Source organism: Ischnura elegans, chromosome 2 (assembly GCF_921293095.1).
Source record: "Ischnura elegans chromosome 2, ioIscEleg1.1, whole genome shotgun sequence".
Taxonomy (NCBI): domain Eukaryota; kingdom Metazoa; phylum Arthropoda; class Insecta; order Odonata; family Coenagrionidae; genus Ischnura; species Ischnura elegans.
Window position 1 is genome coordinate 89,377,865 of NC_060247.1, and position 21,322 is coordinate 89,399,186.

General features: G+C 39.9%; 1 protein-coding gene across 2 annotated transcripts in view; it reads right to left on the minus strand.

Annotated features, from left to right (window-relative positions):
- Positions 1-20,837, minus strand: part of LOC124154141 (tyrocidine synthase 3) — a 55,477-nt gene extending 34,640 nt beyond the window's left edge. The window contains exon 1 of one of the 2 annotated variants that reach the window (XM_046527674.1): positions 20,313-20,837. Coding sequence is in view for 1 of the 2 variants with exons in the window: in XM_046527673.1 (XP_046383629.1) it covers positions 20,167-20,177 (11 nt within the window). In the remaining variant the exon portion in view is untranslated. The other variant, XM_046527673.1, reaches the window with a different exon arrangement.
- Between the last annotated feature and the right edge of the window lie 485 nt (positions 20,838-21,322).

The window sequence follows — 21,322 nt, forward strand, 5'->3', positions numbered from 1 at the left end:
CACGCTTTTAGATTTTTAAATGACGACATCTATTTTTCGCGACCAAATGAAAAGTGAAAATTTTCAAGCGCGCGAAAACGCGACGGCTAAGTATGAATGCTGGGAAAAGCCCGACTGTGACGTCTGGCTGCAGCTGTATGCGCCACTTGTGCGGTGCGAGGCTATGAACGCCGCTACAATGCAGGCTGCTTGCTGTCGAGCATGGCGGTAGCGTATATTACCCTGCTAACAGGTAGCGCTTGGCTTAAAAAAGGATATTTAATACTCTAGCCAACGAAGGAAACTTTCCGACCTTAGGCAATTTTAATAGGTTATTATTAAGATATGTTTCCCTAAGCTCTGTGCCTCATGCATGCATTGGTAATCTCAGACGATGTAAAACTCATATCTACTCGTATAGCATCTAGGTTCCTGTGACGTCACGTAGAGTAGCATCGTATGGGCGCCAATATGGCCTTTTTCAAATGAGGTTAAAATTGACCCTTAACATTCGTCTAAACAGGGATTTCTAAAACAAAATAATTTGTATATTATGAATACACTAATGGTGGGTAACGAATCGCAATCAATGCCTTTCGTTTTCTATGATGAAGGAAACTACCCTATTAATGCAATATGACAGACCGGAATGCTATATATTATTTTTTAAATGGCGTTCTGTATTCTTGATGCGTAAAATTTGGAATGTTCTGCTGCTTTTGTTCTGCTGCTTTTTTGTAAAGACTGTGAGAATTGCTTCACTCATTGAAAATCAGGGTGCGATTCATTGATTGTGTGCTTGATAATTATTTACGCCATACGTTTCTGGGGTGAATGACCTCAATATTCTTCGGCTTGATTATGGCTTGATTTTATTCCATAGCGTTATGCGCTATAATCGTGGGTAGGTAGATTTTCATTGAGCGGAAAGTCTGCCGTATCGGGAAGAATGTTGGAACAGTATTTTGATCATGAAAACTTACTAATATGCTCCTCTCCGAACTAACAAATTAGAAAAACAGTGTTCTGATTCACAATGCCGTCATTCTACAGGTAAACTCTGTAAGCTGGAGTTACTTTACAACGAAAATTTATCCCTCATGGTGGAAATGCAATACGCCGACATTCATTACTTAGGCTCTAATATCGGTGGGCAGAGCTATATCATTAACTTTTCATTCAATGTCAATTTTTATACTGCATGAAGGTCAATAAAACAAGACAGGTTAATAAGCATGTCTTTTGTGTAGAACCTTGTCTTACTTCAGTGATTACTCTTTTATGCTAATTGTACTCTGCGTTGGAATTTAAGTATCACTGGTGCAAATCGTTTTAAATGTTCCCGCTCCAAACGTAGCGGAGGTAGTGCGCAACATTGTTCTGACTGCCACAGGTCCGCATGCGAATGATCACGTTCACATTGTGGGGGCAATGCTTTCGGACCATGGTCTTGGATGAACTGGAGCGGCCTTCGTTGCATGGGGAAGAGAGGACCCGGACCTCCTCGAGGATGGCCGGTTGAGAACAGAGGAGGGAGAGACGGTGTAGGACACTTCGGGGATGAGAGAGGCAATAGCGCGTAGCAGGCAAGCGTTTAGTGTGAGTGGTGTGGGGGTGTCAGTGATAAGGGAGTGCTAACCTCTAAATCCATGTCCTATAAAACCCACTTCCCACGATTGACTGACTCATATAAATGTTTGTAGTGAACGAGATGAGATACGACGTTAATCAATAGAATCGACCCCCTCTAAACTCGTCTGAAATCTTAGGAAAAATTGTCGTAGCACTACATTTTCTATCTATTTTTAATCAAGCAAAGTTAGGTACCACTAAAAAAAAACAATCCTTGAGGAGCAAACGACAGACACAAAATTGTAAGAACTAGCAGAGTGACCAGAAAATGCCACAAAGGATATAGGGGGGGGGGGGCAGAGACCTCCCAAGAGAGCGAGTAATCACATGGCTCTTGCTGGCAGCATCAGAGGTGCGTCAGGGAGTGAAGTACATGTGCATACATTCTTCCATGATTAATTCAAAGTACACTTTCACGTTATTGTGTGTCGGGAAATGAAAATGACTTTCTATGCTTTTTATTCTGGAAAAAAAACCTTTTTAAATACGGCCTTTAATGCAGGTTTTTACGGTGTTAAGATACTTGCGTAATCGTGAGAATCATATTGAGGAACATAGAATGTACTTGTCGTTTTGAAGGAGAATGTTTTTTCTATCCTTTAAATAATCTTCTAGTTATGATGGGTTTACAAGAAACTTTATACGAATTAACCCTGCCCGTTCATCCTCCCAATATCAAGTTGAACTCTTTGTGGTTCACAGTAAGGTCTATTGGCTTTAACTCTATCCACGAACCCTATTTTCTTGTTCCCTTCCTCGATAGCTTACTATTTTTCCCTCTTTGAAACAGAGAAATGCTTTAAACATTTAACGCTCTCTCCGTTTTAAATGTGGATTTCATGAAAATCGTATTGATAGCATTTCATTTGATATATGTACATCTGGGAACTTAAATGATACTTATTTTGGAAGTGATAACCATGCATTAAGTAATATTCGGTCCCTCTGTGTATGAGCGATTATTTTAATCCGAGAATAGCGACAGCAACCAGTATTCCATTTAAGCCAGCAGTAAATGTCACTGATAGTAAATTCATTTCATTTATCTGAAAATTAATTTTTTTTATTCCGAAGCAATTTCCTTGAATTGAGAAATTGCCACCCCGTGGCAATGCACTCTACAAAACGACGATTTTCGTCTTTTTGGTTTATTTCAAGTAATAGGAGCAATATAAAAATTTCCTTGCATGTAAATTTAAGAAATATTTTTGACGTTTAGGATACGTAACTGCGATATTCATTTTCTTTTCTACACCTCGGAAATTGAAATCTACCCCTCGGTCATAAAAAAAAATCAAATAATGTGTAAATTTCAATTTAAAAAAGCTATTTGTGATACGAAGATTTCGTTCTCTCTATAGAAAAATATAATGCAATGCACGAATCAAATCTTTTGCCCATAACGAGATGAAGAAGACGACAGTTCTCATAGTTTTTCGCGTGTTCTTCTTCACTATTTCGACCGTAGAAGCTTAAATTTTACGTTTATCCTATATTTAATGATTCATTGTTGCAATAGAATACACAATGAGTAAAACGATATATGACACGTCCCTAAAGAGCTTCGGCAGGATTTTATACAAATGCTTAAGTTCAGCGTTCTACCTTTTTTTGCGCCGATAGTAAGCCGGTGAGCATGCGCGATCTAATAACACGTACCATTCTGAGGAGCTCTCACTTTTCATTTTGAAGGTAGGTATTTTTAGTGAGGTTGCATCACTTATACGCTTTCCTTGGTCCGCAATTTAAAGTGGGCAGTGCTCCAGTCCTCTCGCTACGCCGTTGGAGCATGGGACCGTTAATTCGAATTGTGTAAGATTACATGGAGTTCAGGAGAAAGGACGCGATGTGAAGGGGAAGATGAGACGATTGACTGGTCATCGGGCGCTAGTCTTGACGGCGCGTCCGGGCACTACCACCCGGAGGCACATACATACCTTCTTCCACAGTGGTCACGGTCTACGATTATTCTTTCCAAGGGCACTACGAAGCCACAATCCGTCTCGTTGACGCTTTATACAGGGTGGAAACAAATTGTGTCACAAAAGTTTTACCCTGGAAAGCTAATGCCTGTAGGAACCAAAGTTACAAATGAAAAAAAACGCACAAATCAAAGTTAATAATGATATTTGGGTCGAAAACGCACCATTTTTCCAGCCTTTATATCAACTCACCAACCTGTCTGTCTGTTTGTTTGTCTGTTTGTCTGGTACAAATCTTGTAACTCAAATTTGACTCACTTCCTGTGAAGCAAAAACGCTGAAATTTTGCACACTTCTTCATTTCCGATGACAATACATGAAAATATAACTTTTTCTCTCCAACCCCCTTTAACCAACCCCAGTCAACCTATAGCCCCCCAAAACATGTTTTTGATCTAAGAAGTTCCAAATGGTCGATGTTCGGCTTATTACTGTAATATGTTACTCTTTTTAACCTTCACACATAAATACAAACGAATATTTACACTACAATCACATTTCTATGTGTTAGTAACCAATCAGAGAATTAAATTTACGCAACCTAACTAATACATATACGTTCTTTACTCATAACCTTTCCTTATTTTTTGTACACACTACACGAATCTTTACAATTTTCTCATTTATTCACATATACATTTAATTTGTGAAAACTGTACAACAGCTAATTATGATCTTCATATATTTATTAACAATTGTAAGGTTTTGTAAATGTTTGAATATTGTTTTACCGTTACATAAAACGTACGGGGTGGCATTTTTAACATAGGGGGGTGGCATTTTTAACATAGGGGTAGGCATTTAAAAGCATAGGGGTGGCATTTTGAAACATAGGGGGCTTACCATTCACTGAAAATTTAATAAATATAGTGACTTTTTTAATACGTCACTTTTGGTTTTTCGGGGTCACTGAGTTTTTTTGCTTTGTGTCATATATAAACGTTGCTCATCCCCTGTAATCTAAATATAAAGGCTGGTTTAAAAAAAAAATTTTTTATAAGAGCTTATTTTACTACAGAAACTTTGAGCCAAGCGTTCCGATTGGGCGCGAGTTTGCCCTGTTGCCGTATGCTCTGGACAACTCATGACTTCGAATGCTTTGCCTGCCGGAGATCGCGATGCATCTAAGGCATCCAGCAGCAGGGCAACCTCGCGGCCAATCGGAGTGCTAAGCTAAATGATTCTGTAGTTCAAAAATTGTGCGTTTTCGACCTGAATATCATTGTTAACTTTGATTGCTACTGACATCAGCTTTCTAGAGTTAAAATTTCGAGAAAAACACCTTTTTATCAACCTGTATATTTCTCCATTCGATTTTTAACCGATTTCCAAAAATGTTGGAAAGAAGGCTTACGCGAATGGGTGTCGATGATTGGCTGCTTTCAGGTTCTCTCCCGCGTCTGTTCATCTCAGGCGACGACATGTATCCCAAACGTTGCAATTTGCTTCTTCAGGTCCGAAGTGAAGACCTGAAGAAGGAAACTGAAACATTTGCGAAACCTGTCGTTGCCTGGGATGAACAGACGCGGGAGAGAACCTGAAAGCAGCCAATCAACGATTCACAAAAAATGTCCGCTGCGCGACGATGAGTGCTGGGCAATCCCTTAATTCACAATATTTTCAATAAAGAATTTTCTCTCGCGAGGAATAGTATTTCAAACTTATGGATTCGATAGATTATTTTATCACGACTCCAAAATTATGGCTAATAGCCCCAATTATACTTCATGTTCTCAAGAAATTGGGATATTTCTGTCGTCAGCGACGCGTGTGGCGAGTTTGGTGAATCCATTTAAATGCACGGTGGCCAGGGGCGGATCCAGGATTTTTTTATGGGAGGGGCACACGCAAGGCCGTATCCAGGATTTTGTTCTGGGTGGGGCACAAGGATACCTCGTAATACAAAACGAACGCAATGATAATGGGACCATATTAAAAATCTTGCATATTTTTGAGGGTCTGGGGGGGGCACGTGCCCCCGTGCCCCCCCCCTGGATCCGCCTATGACGGTGGCCTACTGGGGAATCCTTTTTTTTTTTGCATTCCGTGTACAACATACCTACTTCTCCAGAAGTCACGGTTCGCGATTATTCCTCCCGTCATCTCTCGCCGGTTTGCGGGTAAGTGGAGGCGGAGAAGATGGAAAGTGCTCCACCGCTTGATATGAAACAATGACGAAGTGACTAACACATGCGGTGAATAAAAATGAGAGTATTTCGCAGCTTTTGCGAATACAACCAAGATTGTATTGGCTAAACCCCAGAGAGATTGAAGGGACTCTACGCATACTACGACCATTGCCATAGCTTTCATAATGTTTATTTCTATTTCATTTTTTTCCATCTAATATGAACCTCATGAACAAGGATTTACTGTATTAGTATTCTGAAACTTTATTTTTAATTCTTTCATCAACTAAATTTTTCATTTATCGTAAGAATTCCGAAGTTGGGGATTCCACGTAGAACTCAGCTGGTTGGTTATCGTGCAGCCACCTCGATCGCTCTTATAGCACAAACTGACTCTTGACAACGAAACTTCAGATTGGACGGGGTGATTGCGGTAAAGAGAGATCAAAAGCCTAGTTTTACCCCTTGAGCAATCCAATGAATGTTTCTCTCACCCCAGGATTCTTGCTACAGTATTCCGATTATTTCAAATACAAGTGTTGTGTCAGAATAGGGGAATACGAACATGAAGGGAAAGTTGGATTGGAATCAGCAATTTTATTATTATGTCTCCCAATTATGATGAGAACCTCGTTGTTGAACCCTTTGCAAAAATGGAACGAACGGCTATGAGAACAATGGCTTTTTTTTTAAATGTGATGATTTTCATGAATGCTCAATTTTAAATGTTGATATCTTTGAATACAATCGCGATAAACGCGATGTATTGGTCATTTTGTTTGTGGAAACAAGGGAGAATCAAATATCAGTTTAAAACCATAAAAAGTACTACTTTCAAGCAAGTAGTAGTGTTGAATGCTTAGAAATTTTCATACGTAAACTTTTATTTCGCCTCCTATTTTTATAAATTGCAGCCGATTCCTAGCGCATAGCGCACTTAAAGTTTTGAAGAAGAGCTTTTTTTCTTTCCAAGAATGAATGTTTTCCAAGTTAGGGTGTTTTCTCGAGCTCCTTGATTTAGCTATGGCGTATGAGGACGTAATGCTGTTCACCTACATCGAGCGTGAATAGCTCCAGAGGAGCCTTAACACAATGATGACTGGAATTTAAATGAAGGTAACTGCCGCGTTGTTCGCGTGGATGGAGGGTGTAAGCAGATACTTGATTCATACGAGGAAGACTCCAGAGGCCCATGGAGGAGGCCTCAGTCCGTCCCGTAAAAGCTGCATTCGTATTGCGAGGACATTGGTTTCAAAAAACGTACGCAGCGCGGCAATGAATACAGAGCAATCCATTTAGTCTCAATATTTGCACTACTGTGATTTCTCACGCGAGGAATAGCATTGCCAATTTATGAATTCGATATTGTATGTATCGCGGATATAAATTTTGGTGAGCAGCCTTAATGATTCATTATTTCCCCATGAAATGCGTCGTTAGAGACGCGAGCGGCGCGCCGTCTGTTGTAAGTACATTTTAATGCGCGTTTAGGTGACAGCACATCTAGTTCCCGACTGGAGAATGCTCTGTTGCAATATTTGTAGATTAAAAGTTTCTGGCGACGGCCAAAAACCTGAGATATCTGCCCGGAAAAATCTATCAAGAAATTCGTATCGGCCGTTTATCATCAAACCTTAGCCATAAAAGGGGGATATTTTCAGACGTTGGCTTCAATGCAGCTTTGAAAACTGTAATAAAAATGCGAGCAATTTAGCAATTGAAGTGCCTAAGCAGCCTTATAACCTTGGATGCTCATAGAAACTGAGATTCACACGTTATAGTCCGGCGGAGGCAAACCGGAATCTGGCTTATCTCTGCGGGAAACTCGATATATTTTATTGGTGGTAAAACGCCTCGACGAGAGCGTCTACATGGTCTATGTGTAACCGATTTCAACGAGGACAGTTTGAATCTAAGGTACTTACACCAAATTTACGGCCTGCGAAATACTCTCTATAAATTTCATTATCGTTTAAAATTTGAATGAGGCAGTGCGATTTATGTTTGTGGTTTCCGGGAAATTTATAGCACTTTTACATCTGTAGTCGGGTTGCGAGACTGAACTCTCACAGGAGTTGACCATAATTTTTCCTGTTGGCGATTAATTAGTGGGCTTGGAAATATATTTGATACAATTTGTCATAACGAGCACAATCTTTTAACGATTATTGTCCACAACGAGGCACTATAGTTTATTGTTTTTCACATCAAGGATACAATGATATCCTAAAGGTGAAACTTAAAAATGCTCTGCCTTTTAAACGTCGTGGAAAGGTCTGGAGTGGTGAATTCAACTACTCGATGTGAAAAGTTCTAAAAGCCATTTTTGTGTGTTTTTGTTTGGAACATTGTAAACTTCGACGTCGTAATGCTAATTTCAAGAGCACGAAAGAAACAAATGCTCTCTTGCAAAAGTTTTTCGTAAAGTATTTTGATTTCTAGTTCCCATAAGGTCTTTCAAACATTTTCACTAGCTAGAGAGCTCAATTAGTAGATACCTTGTGGATTCACGATAGTCTCTTCCCTCTAATCACACGCCCCTACCTCCTAAATTGAGCATTGCCGCTAATGGAAAGCGTGAAATTGAGGAAGGCCATGCCTCCGTACCGTTGAAAGACAAACTTTACCGAATGAAAATAGCTACCGAATTTATCTTTGGCAAGTTTTCCTGCTAAATTTTCTTAATTATTTCCATTTGAGTCTCCGTTTTATCTCATTCATATTACTTATTGATAGTGAGCGGAGTTGAGCACGATTTGGAATTGGAATTTAATTGTTTTCTTTTAAGGAATTTTGGTCTATAATTCAATAGATCGCAATTTCAATCACTTTCGCTGTACTAAAGCATGTTCAGGGCTTCTGCCACCATTTAAAAGATAGGGAGGGAAGTTTATAACCGCTTGGCCAGCAGAAAAAAAAACAAAAAAGAGTAAAGTAAGATTGTCATGTTGTGATTGTCAAGAGAGCAAGATTATCTTGCTGTGATTACCTTATCTCACCAATTACACAACTCCATTACAACCAACCAATTACAAGGCCCCCGAATTACACAATGATGAGGAGCTGTCTTAAAATTATTCATTATATTTTGATAGCGTTCGAGGTATTAAGGAAATGGAGAAATGCGAACTCTGTAATGCCTGCATAATGAACGATTGACCCAAGTCACGCCAAGCGTCGCAAAACTACGAAACCAAGTAGGGTTCAACGAATTTAATTTTGACCTAACATTTTTTTATTGACCTTATATTGAATCCTCACTAAAGCAATTCTCGAGTTGAGCACGAGTTTAATATTTCTTTATCTTTCATCTTCGATAAAAAAGCTACTATCGCCCCTCGAAGGTCATATCAGTTTCGCTATCGCAAGCTGTATGAGATTTTACCGTGATGTACGTATTTGTTTTCACTCTATCAATTTTTCATAGATCTATGGGCTTTTTTATTGGTCAATTGCAAGCAAAGGTGATATATCTCAAGGAGATTTTTATTCATGCAGTCACTTGTTCAGACTTGAATTAACTAGAGCAGGGGGAGCGTTTAGAGTGAAATGACCTACATTCGCGGTCACTCATTAATAGCTTTATATAAGTATGCATCATCTACTTCCGAATGCGTGACTACATGGATTATATAATAGGATTTTCTGTTCATATTTTGGCCAAGTTTTTACTAATTTCAATGCACTTCTATTTGACTAATTAGTAAATTAAAATAGCGGTGTGATATGTTTTCCCTTAGGCGACAGTTAAACATGAAACGTATGTTTTTGGTTCCCGTGAGGGTTGATGAATGAAGCTGAAAACAATTCCTCGCTAATGTTTCGAAAATTACATTCTCATCTTATGGGCTGAGTTCTTCGGTAAGTATGGAATTGGAAGCAAAAATCAACCAGTTTCTGGACATCATTCGATGGAGGAGCACCATGTCATATTTCAAAATTCAACAATTATGTATTTAAACATGAACGATGTTATAGATAAGCCATGCTCCAATACTAAATGGTTGATTTTTGTATCCCATTTTCATAAATGAAATCCCAGCCGTTAGGATTACAACATAGCTGTCAAAACATTAGAAAGGAAATTACTTACCTTTTTTATTGACCAAACCTCAAGAGGAAGAGAAATACTGTATGTTATAGAGAGCATTTAGTTTGAAATTAATCATAATTTAATAATCGATAGTTTACTGAGATAAGTGGACAGTCGATATTTAAAAAAAATTGCCGATTAAAATTTACCATCATCGGATTAAGGAATGCATATTAAGCTCATTGCTGAAAGAATAAAACAGAGTTAGGATTATTGATGGCATGACGAGAAGTAATGCGGTTTTTTTACCTTAAGAATGAGTTTGAGTGAAAGGACAAGAACATGCCACAGTCAAAAGAGTAGTGTGGGAATCACGGCTTTCAGTAAAAGCTACCATAACCGGTTCATCATTTTGATTGATTGGCCCTATTTTTTGCTCATTTCACGGTGAGGTGATTAATGACGTTAAAGAAAAGCTGTACTCTTTATATTGTATGCTCATGGTGAAGATTGAAAAAGTGAGAATAATAGCTTACTTCAATGACTTATTCCGATTAATCATCCAGACATGCGTTTGAATCGTTACTTTGTAGAGGTGGGACTTACTATCAAGTTTAACCTACTTATCTCTCAAATGGAATTACCAACTCTTTGTCCAGTTTTTTTATTGCCGTATTCCATATCTACCACTAAGATAATCTGCTTCATCGATTGTTTAATTGAACCGCAAGTCTTTCAAACGGGAGCAATTAGCAAGTTGTCGACAAAGTTATGAAGCATTATAAAGCTAGCGGCTCCCAATGAAAACCTCTTGATTGCCTTCGAACTTGTAATCGAAGTGTATAATAACTACCAGAAGAAGTATGTAAACTCTGGTTACGAATAGACATATTTTAAATTCTTTCGTGCATAGGATTAATCAATTTAATTAAATGTATCATGAACACTAATACCAATCATACCGATATCTTCATCGTAATGACGGATACTCGAGGAGAAGAAGTACCCCGTTTGGTGAGTATTGCCCGGGGGAAACTTCTAACCGACGATATATCAATTCGAGTATTTTTTAGTACTTATTTTTCTGCGTGGGTTAACGGCCGGAATCGTTATCTTATCTGCCACGCCTATTGAGGCGTCTTACCAGGTAGTAAATAGACGAAGATGAAGTACATTTCTGGTTTAGTTTCTATAAACACAAGCATAAAATTTCCTACTTCTAAATTGTACTTCAATTCCTGCTTTTAACTTATTAACTAAGTATAAATTTATTATCTGTCATACATAAAGAGCCCTTTTTTCCCATATTGATATATTTTCGGTATTATTTAATTATTCACTCTATTTATGTACATAATTATATTCAATTAGCTATGATAATATATAATCTAGACTGAACGCGTAAAATATCGCCTTAGTTCATCAAAATAAACGCGATGGTATGACTGGGAATTTTTTTAACTTTAGTCTTGAAAACCTAGAATTATAATTATTTCAATTTGTATACTTTTAGTATTAACATGATAACTACAATATAATATTGGAGCTTTGCTTTAATTTTATACATTAAACCCTTAAGCTTAGTATAAATTGATTTATTGACGTCGATTGAATTCATTTTTTAATCCGAAATGTCATGCAATCTTCTACAACTATTTTTTCCCGACGCGTTATGCCGACCTGCGGCGTCATCTGGTCATTACGTATCTCATAACTAACTTTAATAGCCTTTGGCAACTTTTTTTCCGACGTGTGGGTAATATTTTTACGGAAATATTAGCAACAAACAAAAAAGTACAGCAATAAATGAAAATGAATTGAATATCAAATGAGTTATAGCATTTCACGTTAAAAATTCGCCCCAAGTCGACGAATCGCGTCGGGAAATAAAAAGTGATGGGAGACTAATTTATATTTTTTTAAATTTGTGACCTTGAATTTTCTAATTTGACTTCGGTATAAAACCTTTGATATGTTGTTCTCGTTACATTACCTTCCGTGCATCGTGGGTCTTTTGTAGGTTTGCGGTTCAACTAAATGCTCTCTTTTTGGTCTCGCATGCCAGAGTGTGAATTTAGTTCGAGACATCATAATTTTCACGACTGCCTGCCTCTCATGCGGTTCAATGGCAATCGCCAATACGCCGCCCCGTTCCCATTTCGGAACCAGAAGAAAAAAAAAGGTACGGACAAACGAAGCGCGACCTTGCCCTGTTAGCTACGGCGTCAGCGCAATACTCAATCATATAGGCATTTCTTGAGGGAAGTGGTCGAAAAGGGCCGTTATGGCCCACTATCCCTGCGTTTATTTTCGCGCGAAACGAGAACGATTTTAACGCTACACATTAATCGAAGGATTTTTCCATCAGTCGAGCTTTCCAAAAGTTACGTAACGGCGATAGGGCTTGCTGGTTCAAACTGAGGGACTGTTTTGGCTGGAACATTCGGCCTCGCGAGATCACAGAGAGAGCGGGAGAAACTCCAACGCGGACAGTGCTTCCGTGCCGCTACACCAAGGACACCTTCCCGCACCGTCCGTTTTATGTGGCTAAGAAAGAAGACAATGAACCACTTCCTTGGGGGTTCTCTATTCCGGAGAGGGCACCAACTCGGATGGCCTATTTGGTGAGTGCCTTTGCAATTAACCACTCTCTAGGGCTTCGTCAGTGGTGTTGCGCCAAGAATTAATTGCGAATTAATACCTAGAGTAACTATCTCTCCTCCTCTCTTTTGAAAATCTTTTGTCATACCCTCAAGAGTAAGGATAGGATGGACTATAGTTTGCTTCTGCGCATGCTTCTAAGATTAAAATCTCGGAATTTATATCGCTGATTGACTCACATAAATTTACAGATTTGGAATGGATAGTTTGAGGCGTGACTTCGTGAAATTGCTTCCAGTCAAATCATTTGCAGTCATCACAGTTTCAGCTGAGCATGAGCGGTCAGTTTTTATTTGGATTACTCACTCATTGAGCAAACCCGAAGGTTATTTTGATTATGAGTGATGGTGAAGCTTAACCCGAAATAGGTAAGCCACTAGCGTGCGAAATTAAAACAGCCCTTGCTGGTATGGTATTTGGAGGAGGCGACCGACAGCTGAGGTCATTTGCGCCATGAGGGAAGGGTATGGAAGGAAGGGTGGAGAGAAACCCGGCGTTGCATTGGCCTGCTCTTAACGAAAGGCGCCATGGGGACCACGGCTTAACGTCCCATCCGACGGACGGAGTGCTGCGCTTGAAATGTCCTCACACAACACTCAAGCAGGGATCGTGCAGTCTCTGAAAATTCTCTGCCACTGCCGGGATTTGAACCCGAGCCCGCCGGGTAGGAAGCCAACACTCTAGCCACCACACCAACCCGATCTCCACAGTCCTTGTTTTGGGCGAGTTCCTTTCCCTGAACCAGCTCTCACTCAATAGGATCACAATATTCTTTTGTTTGGGATGTGCATTAGTTTCATCCGGGTTTTGAACCGTCCTTTGGATCCTAAGCATTAATTGCGAATTAATACCTGGATTGTTTTTCTTCCTCTCTATTGCAAACCTTGTCCCGTATTCCCATGTTGAAGGAAGGAACGAAATTTATAATTGTCGACTCTTTATGCCTTTCATATTCTTTACCGGGGAACTAGGTCTGGCTCGCACCCACCTGTGGCGCATAGCGGAAGGTATGCTCGAAGCTACTGCCCTTAACGTGACAATACCCCTCAATTGTTAACCTGGACAACGGCCTGTGTTGAGAGAGACTCATTCATGGGGGATAACGGAAAAGAGTTAAGCAAGAACAGTTTCAAGTCCTTGGCGGGTGAAAACATTCATTCCATAATAGTACTGTGTTACATTTGACGAGGTCGATAATTGCTTCCATTCCGTGACACGCACCGTTTCACTTCACACCTAGAACGTTGATTTTGAGAATTTTTGGCAATTCCCTTTCTTTGTTTACCCAATTAGAATGGCATGAAGATTATAAAGGCTGAATACTTTTAGTAATGAAATCGATGAGGTTACTCTAATGGGACGTAATTATGAATTTACAGTTTCCCAGTAATTACCCGTAGAGTCTTCTCTAATTATCGCTCTCAATTGTGAAATTTCCGGCAGCAGGTCTCCGCAATCTTCAAAACAATTCAACGAAGCATGAGCATGAATTACCTATCAATAATCTGACCTACTATTTTTGAAAGGGTAAGCATAGTGCTTAGTTAGGTCACCAACCTTTTGTGATGTTCAAATATATATTTTCTAGAAACATTAACATGCTGCCGATGCAAGTTTTTTGCTGCGACAAAGGGATGAAAATTTGTTTTCTATCTCACAAACCTACACGAGAACCTGAAAGAAGTTTGTGTTGTTCATTTATTCGATTAAATATGAAAATACAGCCATAAATACTGGAATATTTGGTTGCCAATTGTTTTTTTTAAACCTGCCATCTACTAGCGCAGCGGTCCCCAGCCTTTTTTCCTCCCGTACCCCTCTGTATTTGCATAACTAATATTGTACCCCAAAAATGTAACGTGCACATTTTATTACATAATTTCACTTGGGCTAGGTGACACTTTTAGTTATAAATATTTGTATAAATAGAGGGAACGTAGCGTCCGCCATTACCGATTGTTTTCAGCATACCCTCGACTAGTTCGTTGCGTACCCCTCAGAGGTACGCATAACACCGGTTTGGAACCGCTGTACTAGCATAAAAAATGTACGGGAACTTTTGATCGTAAGTTAATTGAGATATAATGATTACATGCTGAAAATGATTTGTGCTTGTGATACTTAGTAATTATTTAAGACTAAAATTAAACCAGAAATTGCACCCAGCAGTACAGAACTGTATAGGATTCCTTCATAATTTCGAGGTGAAATAATCAATTTTAAATGTTATTTATTGCTACAGTATCAGCATTAGTTTACCTTTCCTGCAGGAATTCATATATATTGCACACGTTTTGAGTAAGTTTTTTGTTCTTAGAAAAGGCAAAATTAGTAACTTGATTCCGCGTGCATTTAGGTGCAGTACAGGCTAATTCAAAGTGACGCAGGTTAATACACATCTCTATTCAACCGTGCTTACAATACGCTGAATCATCGCTCTCAAGGGGTGTGTTAGTTGAGGAATATTTACCTTGTGTTGCTAGAACACATGCCGTGTAAATGACGGAAAAATGCATCATAAGAAAGTATACAGAAGTTAGTCCACAATTAAAACGGATTTTAGGACATATTGGACGGTAATGAGGTCTATCAAAATGCCTAATTTTTGTGAACGAAGAGATGGTGAAAAACTAATATAATATTTTGGCACTATGACGTGAGAAATAAACTTACTAGCAGCATTTGGCGAAATAAGAGTCTCACGGAAACTGAAATTGATGAATATACAAAAAGAGCTGTACACCACGGAACTTAAGAATCGGAATCAATCATGATATAGGAGTCCCTCACTCAGTGATTCAACCCGAAGTTCAGTTTGTTCAGGTGAGGGTAGAGCTCACCCTGACTACAAGCGTTTGGGAGTGTCCGAAGGCTTCACCCGGAAGTTGAAGTCAGGACCCTCCGATCAGCAGCCAAATGCTCGACGCAATAGACTTACACGCTCCTCTATGTGGAGTATATCAAGAATCTTTCAGCTGGAAACACAGCTGGCAGAGGAAATGAAGTGGAGAGTGCAGTGTTTATATTGATGACTACAATTACTGATTGTGAATATTTACTTCCATAAAATGTGAATATTTAACTTCTAAATGGATCGAAGCACACATATTGGGTCAAGAAACGGGTCAGAAGACCTTATTCGCATTCATGTCCTCGCCTACGCTTTCGGCGGGCGAGCGCCGAGCTTTATTTTTGCACCCGTCAACACCCAGTCGTTGGAGGTCTAGTCTTTGAAATCGGATTTCTGGGCGCGTTAAGGTAGATATTCCTGTTCCCACTTAAACCGGCGCGGCGGAGGAGTGATATCCCGGATAAAATTTCGCAGTGTAAAATGGGTTTTTAATTCAGGAAATCCAACGCTCTGAGGCGTTACTCTGTTCAAGATTGTTTTCAAGGTATAATATTGTTTTTTTGCACTAAGGTTGTGGATGCAGCGCATAATGAGGGTGTATGAGGTGCTGGAAACCTTGATAATAGGAATAATGACGAAAAAAGGAGGAGTAATGACTAGGATAGAAAACTGAGCGACTGGAGTGAAATCGTGGTTTGATTACCCGGCTTGGGAAAGTATTTCTCCTTGTATTTATGAGAATCTGTATGGCTATCGGTGTAATATTTTCTGGAAGCATACAGCAGAAATTAATAAGTATATTCGTTTATCCACGCAAAAAATTTGCCCTAATTTAAGAATTTTTTTCTAAAAACAGAGGTTAAATTTTCAAATTTGAGAAAAAGGAAAAGGGTGTACTCTCTATGCTCCAAAAAAATCAAGGTGATAGCCTGAGTTTTAAACGCGTTATTCGTTGCTATAAATTATCAGTCGAGCGGGAGCGATGCGTCTTCTGAAGACATGAAAATTCTGCCTAACTGAAGCCGCAAAGAGTACAAAGTTATAAACTCACATTATCACATTCTGACGAAACTACATTTCCCTTTGCAAATACTCCATCTGGATTATTTGCTTTGAGATTGATGTGAAAGATTCAGTATTCCACATAATAACCAACCATGAATGCTGAACTTGCGCTCAACAACAAAAATATGCCTTATCACAGATAATCGTTTATCAATCAAATTTCTATGTACTCATCCACAGCAGTAATTTAGTTTTCTTCGATGAATTTAAAAAAACATGTCAGGTATATAATTTTCGTGATACAGAGATTCCAACTACAATTTCATCAAATTTCGCTAAATATTGTTCCAAATTATAGCATGTACGAAAAACCAATTACGGTCGAAAAGGCTACGCTGACATAATGGAATTGGCATGTTGTGATTACAACGTGATCAAGCAGTTGTTACCCTTCTAGTTCGGAGGTATGTTCGCTGAAATACCTCCGAAGACAGGACATTCAAACGCCCAATTAAGTTGGCTGGAAAACATATCCGAAACAGGTTCTTTAATTGTCTAAGACAGCCTAGCCCTCGGCAGTTTATCGCCTGATCTCTTTTCTGGTGATAATTAAATAAAACTCCAAAATAGGTTTCGGAGGTATTTTTTCCCCGCTTTAATTGGTATTTGGAACTCCTATTAATTAGACTTATTCACTTATGTCAATTAGTAACTCAACTTAATTATCAGTACAGAAATAAAGTACGCTAGCTCTTTCTCTGGCCTTTTATCGTTCTTCCGCCTAAGAATGAAAGTAAAACTGGTGAGCACCTTTGTCTCTCTTTCGAAACGCCTATTAAAATCACATGTGTTGCTGAATAATTGACTAAAGGAATTCACGATGGTCCGCTTTGGAACGCCAGTTACGACAACTCTAAATCAAATGCTTCTGGGGACTGATTTCGCAGAATACTGAAGATGTTTTCAAGTGTTTCGGATAAAATCTGCTTCGCATGATGGGTAAAGGCGACATAAACTTCGTAAATAAATTGCTTAACATGCCTTTTTTAAATTCTGAGTAGGTTAATGTGCAACTTTGTTCAACTCTAATATTGTTGTTACCACAAGCTCATTTAAATACGTCAGTGTATTTCTTAACTTCAACCTCTTAAAACTGGCTACTTGACCACAGGGTTTCATAGAAAATAATAGTAATTATTTTGGCCACAAAAAATCAGGAAGTTGCCAGCGGGATTGTGGAAGACACTAGCGGGGTTACCGGAAAAACCGTCGTCTTTGCGCACAAATTAAGGGGGACTTAACCCGAATGTAATACAGCAATATGAAAGATTGCGCATCTATATGATAATGCTTTGAACTACGAGGTGATTTACATATTGAATCACTTTCCACCCAGACTTCAAAAATAAATTAGAGCATTCAAAGTGGCCGCAAAGTCAACAAAAGTTTAACCCAACGTAGCAACCCCTAACTGCAATGATATTCTGGGAACTGAATATGAAGTTAGCAGTTGAAATGCCTATAAATATATTCTCACTACTTTCCTTACACTTCTCCTTCGTGAGAATCAATTTAATGGCAATGAAATGTCAAATAGGAAATAATTACTTTTCAAATAATGCTAATATGATAATCAGTCAATCTACGTCTACGAGGTACCGCGTATGCCACCACCAGGGTGTGTGGCAGGAAGTGATTCCATCATTCATCCTAGCCTTAATCAGACACGCGCTCACTTGCCAGCCTGGCCAAGTCCACAATATGATACGGGATTTTTTTACGATTTGGGACATTAGAATTGCATTCATGGTCACATTCACCCAAGGCGAAAATCGCTACTGTTTCGAATTACTCTGGAGTTCGCACCCATTCGCAAACGACAAATGAATTCCACGGAAGAGGCATTAAATGATGGAGGTGCGAACATCCTCATATTCTCACCCCTGCTGTACAACTTCCTGAGCCCACGGGCGATTTGCGCTCGGTGATTCAATGCAGCCTGAAACATCGGTGTGAGGAAGGACTCTGCGCGCACGCCTAATATCCACCGCCGCGGGAGTAAGGAGAGGCAAATGACGGCGTCTGCGCGATGCGACCGAACGAGGGGATCCCATGTGGAGTGACGTCGACCTCTTCAGTTGATCGGCCTGCGTGACGCCTCTCGTCACTCGAAATGCCTTGCGGACTCGAGATTTCATCATCGGTGGGAACTTCCCACTTGTATCCATTTCAAAATTTACCGTACATATCTTAAATCGTTGGCCAAAATTTCTCATGGAAATTGGAAGACGTTCCTCGGTCCCTAAAATGAAGCAATACTTCTCGCTGAATCGAGTTTATGGAATAAATTGAGCTGTTAAATGTGGACAATTTGGTGGCTTTCAAGTTGAGGTAGCTTTGATGCGGATGAACACGGCAACGAAAAACTACCCCGCATGTTTTCACAATAATTCAAGCGATTCTAAGTCTCTTCTCATCTCCTTCATTTGATTTCCGGAGAAATTTGCATTATTCGGGATAAGTATTGGCCAAGTGCTATTATTGTCCGAGAAAGATAAAATAGGATAAAATGTATACGGTAGAGTTCTAAATGAGAGTGTCTTGAGAAAAAATATTCGATGATGGTATGACGGTGAAAGTATGTCCAGAAATAGAAATACTTAATAGTGTTACATCTGGAGCTTTTAGCATTAGACTCCTCGCTTTTCCAAGATGTGTTTGAGCACAAATAAATCAAACATTGATTGAAAAAAATATTCACGCATGGGGAAAACTCTCAGAAAATAACCCGCGAATATAGTGAGCAAATATTTATGGGCAATAGTGAAATTCGAGTTTTGGATTTTGTTCACGACCTCAATTTTCGGTTTACCGGTTATTATTACCGCCTCATTTAGATTTAAACAAGAAATCAAGAAAGATTAGTCCCCTGTCAGAACCCCGAGTCTACCTAAATACGGGGATTTGTTTACCGATTCTCACGAGGAGGGGTGTTTACTCTCTGTAATATAAAACTTCGTTGTGTACACAAATATATTTGCAAGAGGACATGCTTACAGTGAAATTATCTGACTTTTGTCACCCTTCATTAAACATGATGGTGATATTAGGATATGCCGTGGGCAATAAAACTTCGATTAAATATGAAAGGTTAAGACACCTAAAACTTTGACAGCTCTACACTATCGTCACTCGAAATTGCCGGTATGGATATCGCTTTTATCCCTCGGACATCACAACAATATCTTTTACTTCGAACGCGGTCCCTCCTTGCATCTACTGGGGCCGTTTCACACGAAGCACTTTATTCTACTTTTCGTTGCATTCGCGTAGTCCATTCTGCCTGAATACATTGAACATGGGCTATTTTTCCTTGTCTTATTCTTACGCTACCGCTTTAATTCTTTGCTGCAATTTGCAACTTCATACGATGTAATATCCATTGCGTTCTCACGTCGGAATATTCACTAAAATACCTCTAGAGGATTCATCACTCCCTCATGATCGCACGTATTTTGTCAAGATTTTGGAACCAATCTCTTTTGGAAATTCATAAATATCTTCCATCTATCGTCGATATTTTCTTTTAAGTTTTTAATCATATAGAGATGGCCTTTGTTCATATTCCACTGCATTAAAACCGCAAATTTCACCGCAGAGGGAATACTGAGGTAAGATTTGCAAAATATTATATGCTGAATATTACGTACAAGGGTCTCCTCTACATACAATGAAATTTTCAAGGTGACAAAAAAATTTTTAAGCAAGCAATACGTCAGAAAATAGACCGCCAGATCTCGGTGGAAAAGGGTCCAGAACATCTCGCCGAGGGATATCGCGACGCACTTGCCAGTAGCACTACGCAGACACGAAATAAGAATTGGATGCACTTACATATCCGGCATCGCGTCAGTCTCTCTCTATTCCCTCCTTATAGTTGCTCTCCCGGACGTTCGTTCCGCTCTCGTGTTACTTCGTGAGAATATGTGGACACACTCATAAACACACCAGCTATGTCGCACTGACCGAGGAACACTTACCTCTGCGCACTGCTGAGCGAAGCGCTGGTCTTCCCTGCGAATGGATCACGTGCCGCCGCGAAGACGAGTCAAATTAAACAGGGCTCTGTCTATCTTAATCTCCTCCGCGGGCGCACTCTGAAACACACACGTAGGTACGTCCAGTCAAGCGCAGCGTTCACCAGTTGACCACTCCTTTCTTCCCCACTATCCCTGGGCTGAGCGATGTCCCTTCTGGAATCTTCCTGCAGACTCTTCCGGATGAACCCTTCTTTTCAATGCCGGACTTATTAAACTTTCCTTATCTTCTCCAATCGCTCTTTCCGTTTACTTGAGGAAGGGTACAGCCTTTGCAGGGGGATTGTGTGGGGGGTTCGAGCTAGCGGTCCAGCTGGTGCTGCTGAGGTTTTCGGACTGCTGGACGCAGAGAGTCGATCGTCACTTATATACGGCCCGTGTTGCGGTACGCGCGCGCCTAGCACGCGACTCCTGAGCGTGTTTGTCCGTGCGGGAAAAGGGTTTCGGGATAGAGAGAGAGGGAGGTGGGATGGGGTGGGTTGAGGGAGTAAAAAGGGGTGGGGGCTGCTCTGGGAGAGTGGTCTGCTTCGCCGCTCTCCACTTTGGAGGTCGCCGTAGTCAGAGCCGCAGTAGCAGCAGCAACAGAGGAAGAAAAAGGGTGGAAGTTGTGTCCGGGGGGAGGAGTGTATGGGGATTGAGGGAAGGGAAGTTTTTGTGGAGGGGAGGTTGTGTCGTATGGAGCGAGGTAGGGGAGGGCGCAGTGTCGAACTGAAATGACGTTCACTCCTCGATGGAGGCATTGCGGTGGGACAGTGGGAGTGGACCGATTTAAAATGTCATTCTTTCCTCGCACCAAGGGGACTGCATAGAGGAGGCCCAATTTCATCCCATTATTTCTGTTGCCACTTCAGTCGCATTTTAATCGGTTTTCAAAAATATGTTGTGATTTGTCCAATGTGATCCACTTTTTTCTCAAAATTTTGCATTGTAATGTTTGTAATTGCGCGGAATGG